The sequence below is a fragment of the Hypanus sabinus genome, chromosome 1 (genome assembly GCF_030144855.1).
Source record: "Hypanus sabinus isolate sHypSab1 chromosome 1, sHypSab1.hap1, whole genome shotgun sequence".
NCBI lineage: Eukaryota > Metazoa > Chordata > Chondrichthyes > Myliobatiformes > Dasyatidae > Hypanus > Hypanus sabinus.
In genome coordinates this window covers 175,535,861-175,548,251 of record NC_082706.1, presented here as the reverse complement: position 1 = coordinate 175,548,251, position 12,391 = coordinate 175,535,861, and the positions used below count along the sequence as shown (strand labels likewise).

General features: G+C 38.6%; 1 protein-coding gene across 4 annotated transcripts in view; it reads right to left on the bottom strand.

The window, feature by feature from the left end:
• Positions 1 to 1,079: 1,079 nt before the first annotated feature.
• Positions 1,080 to 12,391, bottom strand: part of ythdf3 (YTH N6-methyladenosine RNA binding protein F3) — a 52,859-nt gene continuing 41,547 nt past the window's right edge. For all 4 annotated transcript variants that reach the window (XM_059981837.1, XM_059981848.1, XM_059981858.1 and 1 more), the window contains one exon: positions 1,080 to 2,026. In XM_059981837.1, the coding sequence (XP_059837820.1) occupies positions 2,006 to 2,026 (21 nt within the window). In that variant the 3' untranslated portion in view covers positions 1,080 to 2,005. The remainder of the gene's footprint in view (positions 2,027 to 12,391) is intronic.

The window sequence follows — 12,391 nt, the reverse complement described above, 5'->3', positions numbered from 1 at the left end:
TTTAAATGTTCTTCTTTCACTAACCCAGAATTAAAAGAAATTAAACACATGACTTTCTGATCGTGTACATTCAATTAATTTTGGAACATGGGAAGAAACTGTATTATTAAACCTCCCATATGTACTGATAGTTCCGTTGTAAAGGTCTGCACAAGATTATGATTTCATACAACATACTGAACCAGAGACAAAAATGCATGCAAGGTTTGTGGATATTAAGGCTACAGATCTAATCTTAAAATTTTCTCAATGAATGGTTAGGAATTTACATATAATATCATACTTTTATCCATTGTAGGTGCCGAATGTTATTTGGGACAACATATAAACAGCATACAAAGATTAAATCAAAGGAAAATTAAGAGCAATTTAGAAAGTAAGTCAGAAGACCAAGAAATGGCTTCAAAAGTCTGCGAAGCTTTGCATTTTTGCATTCTTATTTCTCCAATTACTGCACCAACTTATGTCAGTATAATAGTTGGATTTCAAGAAAAAAAATTACATTTGAATCATGGAACTCCATGATGTAAATGCATAGAAGTTATACATATCGATGCTAATTCACACTCAAAAATCTTCATACTAGTTAATTTAATTCCAACATATGCAAAGATGAAGCAATGAAATCAAATGTGATAATGACTTTGTGTACACAATGCAGTTTTAAACTACTTGGGCACTGCAAACTCTGAAGTATGCACCTCTGACAAAGTCATAGATTTTAAATGACCCAGGACATTATACATGATAACTACAGGATCACATTGGAGACTGCCAAATTTAAATACATTGAAAATAATGCACTAAAATAAATTAAATAGCCTTCAAGGGATGAACAGTGATTTAAGTACTGTGCTTATAAAAAGTCCATTTTGTTTCTATTAGGCTATTGGTACCTACTGAAAATACACATTATAAATTAAGGCAATTACATCACTGAGACTGAATATATGTGGTATATGTAAACAGGAGACAATGGGCTCAGTATCTCCTAAATCAGTTCATTCCCTGTAAAGTAGTACTCAGAAAAATGAAAATGTGAAACCACATTGTAAATTAACTCATGCCATAACACTCACTAAAGAAGTAATGGATTTATTTAGCTAATGAATCATTTAGAGGAAAAAAATCACTTCCATGATAGTTTCCTGCCAGAAAGGCAAATATTCAAAGCAAGGAAGTTGTATTTAAAAGATATTACATAAGTCTAAAATTTAAAAATCAAGCTGAGGTACATTTACTTAGGACAGTTTCATCAATGGTCGTATCAAACATCTAGTATCTCCTCCTTAGACAAATGTACTTTTCTGAAGCCTATGTAATACAGAGTACAAGAAAAAAAATCATTGCATTCAAATGGTTGCACATACACTTTTAAAAATATTTCAAAACCATGAATAATTTGGGTAAGAATCTTGCATAACTTATGGTTTTTTTCACATTTGGCAAAATATGAATTGAATTTATTTGCTTTATTGTCTACAATAATTTTCACATAGGCATTATATCGGATTTATCTGATTGAACTAAAAATTAACATGATATCCAAATTGTTTCAAAAGAGCTAAAATTAACTTAAAAGTCCTACAACAGAAAATATTCTGAAGAGCCAAGCATTTTGAAATCTCAGATCATTGACCAACCTACACTCATTGTTAGTATTAGACGAATTCAAATAAAAAGTTATTGGTTTCTCACTTTCACTCAATTTCTGTAATTCATCTAAGAGGGTGAGCTCAGAAAGACAGGAATTACTGATAAAAGCTAAGGATGGCAGAAAGTGCTTGACAAAGTTATAGCGCTCAAATGTGTTTTGTGAGACAAGTGTACAAGGGCAAATGCATTAACGAGAACCAACACAGAAAGCCAATTTTGTGTTCAAGTGTTCTGTAGAGGTTGCCTTGAGCAATAAAGTTCCAATAATCATGTTCCTTGAAGATACTAGGCATTTCCAAGGTTTGTATCATTAGTGTTGTAAATGTGGTGGAGCTTCTCCATTCAGTTCCTACTTGCTTCTGTTCCGCTCCTGCAAACATCAGGAAAACATTGTCATTAAGATAAATACCTAGTAAGTATCAACTTCAAACAGATTACACCTGTAATTGTATTAGATACAAGGTGTGTGGAATAGGATTCATGAGCTGGCATCAACGTGACTTAGCATTTGTCCTTCTGACTGGCCTACTAGCTTAATGGTTAATTGGTTTTTACATATTGAAATTGACAGGAAGATGAAAGAAAATAAGCATTTAAAGTACCCCCCGCCCCCCCCCCCACCCAGTACTTTGGGTAAGATCCATGTTCATCAGAAAATTGGTGGCAAAAAAGACTTCCAAGGAATTCAATATTTGCAAGTAAAAGGGGGTGGGGGGTCAGGAGGAATAGCAAGAATTTTTAAACAATTTGAGATTTTAGGTAATTTTGTTTCAGCTCCCACAAGAGAAAAGTGTCATAAGTGGAAACATTCTTATAACAATATGAAGAAAATGAGTAAAGCAAAGCAAATTAGTCATACAGTAATTGATTTCTTGCTGACAAATAAAATTCACAAGTTAAATAGCTGATCCCAAGAAAAGCAATTCTAAGATTAAGCTCAAACACCAAGTTACTTAAGAATTACTTCCTTCTCAATCATGCACTTAGAGCAGTGCTTTCCTGAAAAGCATTAAAATAAAGTTTGAAGTTGTGGCACAAACTCATGTTGCTATTAACAACTCCTGGCCAATCCAATTTAAGTATCCAGTGTAATGTGGGGAGCTGATCCTATTAGTTCTGCAAATCAGGGAACAAGATCTCGGTGGTGACTACAATTTGGGTTCAGAAGAATTGAGGTAGAGTTTCAACTCAATGCATCACCCATTCTTCTGCTGCTTCACCTGCTGAGTTCATTTGTGTTTTTGAGGAATTTGCGATAGTTTGGAACATTTCAAAGCTGGAGGTACAGGGGGTATATCTGCAGAGCCAGCGTTCTGTTCTGCGTGTCAGATCTGGGATTTCTGGGAGGCTACCAACATCCCCAATGGCCACATGTACCAGATGCATAGAGATGCAGCTCTTTAGAGACCGTGTTAGGGAACTGGAGCTGCAGCTTGATGACTTTTGGCTTGTTAGGAAAAGTGAAGAGGTTATAGAAAGGAGCTACAGGGAGGTAGTCACCCCAACTACAGGGAACTGAAGAGGATGGCAGCAGTAATAAGGGACTCTATAGTTAGGGGGACAGATAAACAGGTGAATGGGGTTGAGCGGGATCTGGAATCGGCCATTATGGAAAGGTAGAGAAGACTCAATGGGCTGAGTGGCCTAATTCTGCTTCTACGCCCTATGGAGAGGGAGCATTTTCTATCTGTCAATTACTTCAAAGGATGTTAAATGATTCAAACAGATTTTTGAAAACTATTAAGGTTGAAAATTATTTAAAATATTTATAATTAATTAGAAACAAAAATTTTGGTAATTATCATTAAACCATGTAAAACAAACTGAAAAATACCTACCTTCCCCTTTGTCCTCTAAGCAGCAAGCCTGGAATGTACACTGAAATTAACATGATGTCAGATTCTACACAGGTATGATGTAGCATATGATCTGAGTGGGAATTCCCAGGTGCAATGCTGAAAAATTTTTGTTCTTTACTAGACTACATGGGGAGTCATGCCAGAAGTTTGACAACAAATCAAGGCAAAATCTTACTGAAATGTCAATGGCTGGAAGTTGATTTGCCTTGTTATTGTAAAGGAATGCATTTAAATATCTACTGAAGAGGCTGCCTATACAGTATAATAGTTTTCAGTTCAATAAAACCTGAGCAGAATCTGTGGCAGACAGGTTGGGGGCCAGGGGAGGGGTCGCCGAAGGAATTGCCATGCTATTGAGATGCTACCGAGTGGAGAGAGAAAATAATCAGTATAAAGAGGAGAGATTAGTACATATTTGGTGGACCAAGGAGGGGTGAAGGATAATGGGCAAATGGAAGCAGTTAATATCAACTAGAATGGAGCCAGGTGGGGAAAGGGGTGGGTGAAGCCGGTGTGATGGTGGCCACTATTAAAGGAAGGGTGAAGAGCAGGAGAAACCAGATAGTAGCGAGGATGCAGTGGGTGAAATGCATGCATTGTAGGAGAATGTATCCAGGAGGAGGACAGGCAGCCATGGAAAAGCAAGCAAAAATGGGAGTACTAGAGATGATGTCAGAAGTGCAATAGGGAAAATAATGGAAACACAGGGGGGTAAGGGTTAGCCAAAATTGGAGAACTCATTTTACCACTGGGCCATAGACTTGTCAGGCAGAATACAAGCTGTTGTACCATTAGATGTTATGTGGGTAGGTCTCACTCTGGCAGTAAAGAAGGCCAAGGACTTACAGAGCAGTGTGGCAATGGTAAGGGGAAGATCTGATAAGATCAGAAGGGATGGTTCAGGGGTGGGGGGAGGGGAGTGAAGAAATAGTGGAAACCTGGCAGGAATTGGAACTGGGGTGAGGAGTGGCGACTGTTTTCAGGAAAGCAGGAAAACAAGTGGAAAAGTATGGTGGAGGATACAGGATACAAAGTCAGAAGGCGGCGAGGGTCATGTTAAGAATGGCAATGGAGTAAGAAGAAAGACCTGGCAGATCTTTGGGAGCTCAGGATTAGGTGGGAGAACCAGTGGTATTGGTCCAATTTCATAAGCCGGAAATTAAACAGGAGTCCTCTTTCCCCATACCCCTCTGCAACTCCCATCATCCATTCTCATTCCTTTTCTTCCAGCTGCCTATTACCCACAAATTTCTCCCATGAGATCAACTTTCACCATCTGATTCTAACTGTCCTTTACCTCTCCCCTTATGATTTCCACTATCAAGTTCCTTACTTATCAGATTGTAGCACTGGTAGTTTCTATCCCTACTTATTGATTTTCCAGCCATCTCTAGCTTCAGCCTCTCCCCATCTGGCTCCATTGACCTTTTTCTTCTGCTACAGCCTATCACATGCCTGTCTCCCAACTCTACTCTTCCCCTTGTGGCTCCGTATGCCCATCCTCTCCAACGCTTTTCAATCCACAAATTACCTACTGGCTCATCTCAAAACCTCCCCCTCTTCTCTTTATACTTGCTTTCTGCCTCTCTACTATGTCTTGACTCAGGGCTTTTAAAAGTAGAGTTTTTTTGTCATATGCACAAGCACATATGTGCACAGGTGCAATGAAAAATTTATTTGCAGCGGCATCATAAAAGCAACATTCAAAAGAAAAATAAACAAAGTATACACAATTTTTTTTAAAACGAAGAACACAACTAGAACAAAAAAGGTTAATCTTGACCCAAAACATCAATGATTCCTCCCCCCCCCCCAACAGATGCTGCTCAAGTTGCTGAGTTCCTCCAGCAAACTCCAGACTCCAGCATTTGTAACCTCACCTCCATTATCTGCTCATTTGGCATCTATGAAACTTATTAATAACATGAGTCTGCAATTTCAATGCTACCTATTTTCCCTCTCAGACCTTTTAGTTAACATACAAACTATTGATTAAGTGGGAACTAGCCTTCAATCTATATCCAATGAATGCACTGACACTCAGAAGCAGTATCATGTGGATCAGCTGTGGAAAAGATGCCAAACAACTATTTAACAAAGGTCTATATTACAGTGACCAATGCACTACAGAGTTGAAAAAAGGACCAAGCAAATAAGAACAGCCATTAATAGTGAGAAACAATGGATAGGTAAGTAGGCCATGAATTAAATTAACTAACCATTCTAGAGTTAAGGTATTTGGCACCACTGAAAAGCGCAGACCATAGCTCTTCAATTAAAATTGTATTTAAACACATCTGTGTTAACGTGCTTAGAACCATCTTTCTCTGAACAAGAACATTTGAAAACAGGAGCAAGAGTAGGCCACTGGACTCCTTAATCCTGCTCAATCATTTAGTATAACAAGGTCTAAACTCCCTTGTGGTCCTGAATTACAAAGCATTCAAAAATTAACTTCCTTTTTAAATATCTCCTATAATCTACCAAACACAAACATCTAGGGCAGAGAACACCACAGAAGTAATTTCTACAGACCCCAGTTGGTCACTTTGTTCATGATTTCTCCCACTCATGGAATTAATATTTACTTTGCCATAACCTCTCTCGTTTCACTAAGATTAATGTCGTTCTTCAAAATTCCCAAAAACACAGATCCCACGCACATTACCTGTTTGTGATAAGACAATTCTGTCAAACAAGGAGTTTTGAACATCCTCCAATGTCCTTTCTTAAATTGTGGCTCAAAACTGCAATTACTCCAGAATAGACCATCCATCAGAGTACTGTGCACAAACCCCCACTAGCAATGAAAGTTCATTTGTTATGTGCCATGTCCCTGTATGAACATAATAAACTCAAATTCACTTTTAAAAGGCCAATATTTCTTAACTACTTGCTGCACCAGGCAGCTAGCTTTATGATTCATGCATAAGAACACTTATATCTCTGCACTCAATTTTCAGTTTCTCTCCAATTAGGTAACATTCTGCCTTTTGATTCTCAATTCACCCCAAGTTTCTTCCCACTCAATCTATAATCCTGTTGGAGAGTCTAAATATGCCTTGACTCCTATCTTAATGTCATTAATATTTAGACTCAGTGTTTCAATCTGGAAAGCCATGTTTCGCACAGAAATCTCAAGGTGCACCTTTATGGAGGTCTGCAAAAGGATCTAGTGCTTTCCTGGCATATATGACGAATTAACTTCTCAGGCTTCCAGCCAGGTAGAGGTATCGATTATAACCAAAGTTTCAATGACAAATTCCAACAACTTCATTGATTGTAAACCAAGTGGGATAGCAAAAACCGAGGACTAACCAATCAGGAGGGATGGATGACAGGGGTATATATACCCCTGGACTGCCGAGCCTAGGTTCCCTGATGAAAATGGTGGAGTTTGTCATTGAAACGTCAGTTAAAATCGATACTTGTACCTGACCGAAAGCCTGAGAAGAGTTTATTTGAGGTTTGCATATGTAACCAGTACATGGGAATGGAAAGGGGTTTAATTTCCAATTAATCTTCCGAACAAAATTTTGTTCTGTTATTTCGTTTCTCCTTTTATTCCGTTATTTTACTAATGGTGTCTTAGAAATTATAGAATGACAGGATAGTGTTAAATTTGCAACTTAAAAAATGACAGAAAAATAGGAGGACAGGATCCACAGACTTGCAATTTATCAGAATATTTTCACTCAGAGCTAATTTTAGTGTTAAAGAACACCAGTATGGAAGCTAAGCTACAGCAACAGTATATTCTTCAAGCAATGAACTGGCAGAAATGAAAGGTTAATGCTGGTTTGGCTTATTTTCCCAATGCATAGAACTTTGATAGAATCCTACAAAGGTTGAAGTGTATCAAACATATGCATCTGGCTCATGGTTACACTACATTATTCAACAAATTAATTTCCATGAAATTAAGATCCTCCCTTTGCCTCAGAAGGTAATAACAGCCAATCCAAATTTAACTACCAGATGACATGGTAACACGTGATGAGGACAAATTATTGACCAAAACTGTACTATCAAATATCAGCAAGAGGTAAAAGATGCAGCTGGTGTTACAAGACCCCAGTTTAGAAAGTAAGTAACAAGTATCCAAGTGCTCGTTGGGCCTCCTGACTTTACCAGAGGGAATAACTTCCTTCACTGAAGTTTACTTGTCCAGTCACTGAACCAATCTATGGTCTCACTTTCAAGAAATCTTCATCTCATGTTCTTGATATTTATTGCTTATTTAGTTTTTTCTGTATTTGCAGTTTGTCATCTTTTGCACAATGGCTGCCCGCCCTATTGGTGGTGTCTTTCATTGATTCCATTATAGTTATTGGATTTAATATGCCTGAAGAAAATTAATCTCATTGTATATGGTGACGTATATCTACTTTGAACTTTGACAGTCAATGTAAATTTAAGACCAAGAACAAAACGCCAGCATAAATTTAAGTAGAATCCATGTCAGCCACGTCATTCCAAATCATATTGTTCCACATCTCCGAGTGATTAAACAAAAATTGAAACAATTTTCTATCTCTTTCTCAAATTGTGAGTAACCATATTACAACTACAGCAAGGAAACAGGCCATCTCAGCTTTTCTAGACCATGCCGAACACTTACTCTCACCTAGTCCCACTGACCTGCACTCAGCCCATAACCCTCCATTCCTTTCCTGCCAATATACCTATCCAATTTTTTTTTTAAAATGACAATACCAAACTTGCCTCTACCACTTCTACTGGAAGCTCATTCCACACAGCTACCACTCTCTGAGTAAAGAAGTTCCCCCTCATATTACCCCTAAACTTTTGCCCCTTAACTCTCAACTCATGTCCTCTTGTTTGAATCTCCCCTGCTCTCAATGGAAAAAGCCTATCCACGTCAACTCTATCTATCCCCCTCATAATTGTAAATACCTCTATCAAGTCCCCCCTCAACCTTGTACACTCAAAAGAATAAAGACCTAACTTGTTCTACCTTTCCCTGTAACTTAGGTGCTGAAACCCAGGTAACATTCTAGTAAATCTCCTCTGTACTCTATTTTGACATCTTTCCTATAATTCGGTGACAAGAACTGTACACAATACTCCAAATTTGGCCTGACTAATGCTTTGTATAATTTTAACATTACATCCCAACTCGTATACTCAATGCTCTGATTTATAAAGGCCAGCATACCAAAAGTTTTCTTCACTACACTATGCAAATGAGATTCCACATTCAGGGAACTATGCACCATTATTCCTAGATCATTTGTGATTTGTAGTAATTTCACTAGTAATTTGTGAATTTCCATAATCCAGATGACAGAGCTGTGTAGACCATTTGTAATCAAAATTAATTCAAAAATCTAGGCATTTAAAAAAAAGCTCTGTGCATCACATAAAGTGAAATGCACCAAACATATCTTATCAAGTTTCTGAGAGGTTGTGCTAAACGTTTTAAAAATCAACATTACAAGGAGTGATCTTTGAGTGATTATGCAGATGCAATTTAATGTGGATAAATGTGAGGTTATCCACTTTGGTTACAAGAACAGATAAACAGATTATTATCTGAATGGTGGCCGATTAGTAAAAGGGGAGGTGCAATGAGACCTGGGTGTCATTGTACACCAGTCATTGAAGGTGGGCATGCAGGTATAGCAGGTGGTGAAAAAGGCAAATGGTATGTTGGCATTCATAGCAAAAGGATTTTGAGTACAGGAGCAGGGAGGTTCTACTGCAGTTGTACAAGGCCTTGGAGAGACTGCACCTAGAGTATTGTGTGCAGTTTTGGTCCCCTAATCTGAGGAAAGACATTCTTGCCATAGAGGGAGTACAAAGAAGGTTCATTAGATTGATTCCTGGGATGGCAGGACTTTCATATGAAGGAAGACTAGATTGACTAGGCTTATACTCACTGGAATTTAGAAGATTGAGGGGGGATCTTATTGAAACGTATAAAATTCTAAAGGAATTGGACAGGCTAAATGCAGGAAGATTGCTTCCGATGTTGGGGAAGTCCAGTACAAGGGGCCACAGTTTAAGGATAAAGGGAAAGCCTTTTAGGACAGAGATGAGGAAAAACTTCTTCACACAGAGAAGTGAATCTGTGGAATTCTCTGCCACAGGAAACAGTTGAGGCCAGTTCACTGGCTATATTTAAGAGGAAGTTAGATATGGCCCTTGTGGCTAAAGGGATCAGGGGGTATGGAGAGAAGACAGATACCGGGTTCTGAGTTGGATGATCAGCCATGATCATACTGAATGGCGATGCAGGCTCGAAGGGCTGAATGGCCTACTCCTGCACCTATTTTCTATGTTTCTATTAACTGAGGAGTTATTGTCTTCAAACTTTCTGCATAATCACTCAAAGAGATGAAGTGCATGTGCATATAATGAGAGCTATATAACTCATTTCCTTCTACCTTAGACCACAAACTTATCAATCTCCCCTGCTGTGGACAATTTCTAGAGGTCCAAGATCTGTATGCTCCACGACTGCTGGACTAAGTGTGTAAACATAGGAGGAGTCCGTTGAAAAGTATTTTCTAGGTTTTCTAAAATTGACTCCTTCTACCTTAGGCCACAAACTTATCAATCACCCCTCATATAATACATTTATCTTGATGTAACATGGGTGTCAGAACATGAGTATCTTTAATAAACAAGGCACAACGTACTTATTGCCATCAATTCCTTTCCTGTGTTTCAAGGAAAATATTTTGATCTTCCATCAATTCAACAATTTAAGAACGTTTGTAGAAAGAACTCACACAATAGCTGCGTATTTGCAAAGATTAAAATGTTCTCATGATTAAAATGCAACTCATGAATAGCTCCTTCAAAACAAACTCTTGGCCCTACTGATTTGAAGATTAGCATAATGACTGATTTTCATTGAAACAGCAAAATCTTTGCTATCAAGCACTGTTTCAGTCCTTTCACATTTTTAAACTATAAACCGACTCTGTCCTCAAATCAGAAATAGCATCATTCACACTAATAATGTCCTACCAACTGTTCCTATTCCTTAAACCGAAATTCAGAGCCGTACTACAGAACATTAAGTCTGCAATAAATTTCCATTCATAGACAGGGGCCAGAAAATAAAAGGTATTGGAAACAGCACAAAGTAAACTGTGATGAAATAGCTTGCTTGATTTACAGAAGTGCCCTTTGCATTAATTCACAGTACATGGACATACTTCAAGCCAGCATTTATTACCTATACCTAATTAGCCTTCAGAAGTTGTGGTGAGGCTCTGTTTTGAATTGCTGCAGTCTATAAGGTCAACATACTTCCACTCTGTTAACAGTTCGGAAATATGATGATCTTAAACAAGTCACAATGGAACAACAGGTTGTTATTTACCAGCAAGGATGGCATGTAATTTTTGAACAAATTTAGATCCTAACATTTAGATCCTGCAGCTGGTAGATACTCCTAAACATTTTGTAGATGGCACAACCTGAAGGAGTGAATGCTTACAACATGTCAATCAAACAGGCTGCTTTATCCTAGAACATATTCCTAATTTTTTCTGTATATACAGTGGAAAGTCTTTGCATCATTGTGATTTTAAAAGCATCTAATCAGACCTGTTCTTGTAGACAGGGTATCAATGTACCTATTCCAATTAAGTTTCTATCTCATTACTGACCTCCAAAGATCTTGGTGGAGAATTAACTGATAACAATGTGAAGGTGACTGGGGGGGGAACAAGACTTGTACCACACTTGCAGCTCTGACCATCCTAGTGAAAGGAACAAGTGTCGCAACTGTCCTCACACCTCTACCCTCACTATCCTGTTCAGGGCTCCAAACAGTTCTTTCAGGTGAGTTGACACGACCTGTGAGTCTCTTGGGGTCATCTACTATATCTGATGCTCCTGGTGTGGCCTCCTTTGTATCAGTGAGAACCGAGGTAGAATGGGAGACCATTTCACCAAGCCCTTATGCCACATCCACCAGAAAAAGCAGGATCTCCCAGTGACCACTCATTTCAATTCTACTTCCCATTCCAGCATGCCAGTCCATGACCACCCCTACTGCCACAATCAGGCTGGAGAAGCAACACCTTATATTCCACCTGGAAGCCTTAATCTGATGGCATGAACAGCAATTTTTCAATCATCTGGTAATTGCCCAACTCCTTCATCATTCCTATTTCCTGTTTTCCTCTCTCTCCTGATCTCCTTACCTGCCCATCACTTCCCTCTGGTGCTCCTCCCCCTTCCTTTACTTCTATGGTCTCAGTCTTCTCCTATGAGATTCCCAATTCTGCAGCTCTTTCACCAATCAACTTCTCAGCTCTTCACTCCTCCCCTAATTTCACCCATCACATGCCACCTTGTACTTCTTCCTCTGACTTCCCCCCTTCCTTTCCAGTCCTGATAAAGGGTCTTGGCCCAAAACGTCAAATGCTGTCTGGCCTGCTGAGTTCCTCCAGCATTTTGTGTGTGTGGTGCTTTGAACTTCCAACACCTGCAGATTTTCTTCTGTTTGTGACACCCTTTCATACAATCATATTCCCTCAAAAATTCTGGGTATAATGACTCTTCTGAACTTCTCTTAATTTTTCAGTTTGTCCCCTCTCACTGGTGCTTGGAACGCAACAATTATGACTTACCTTACTTTAGCACTCTTTTACACGAGTTCAAAATATCTCCAGCACAGCATGATCTCTGTTTTATATTGGTCCTATTTTATACTGGACTGTAACCATCCTGGTTGAAGGTTTCAAATCCAATCACAGACAGAACAGCCATGAAAGCTCAACGATACTTCTACTTCCTCAGGAGGCTAAAGAAATCTGGCATATTCCCATCAAGCTCTACCAACTTTTATCCATGCACCAAAGAAAACATCCTGCCTGGATGTATCATGGCTA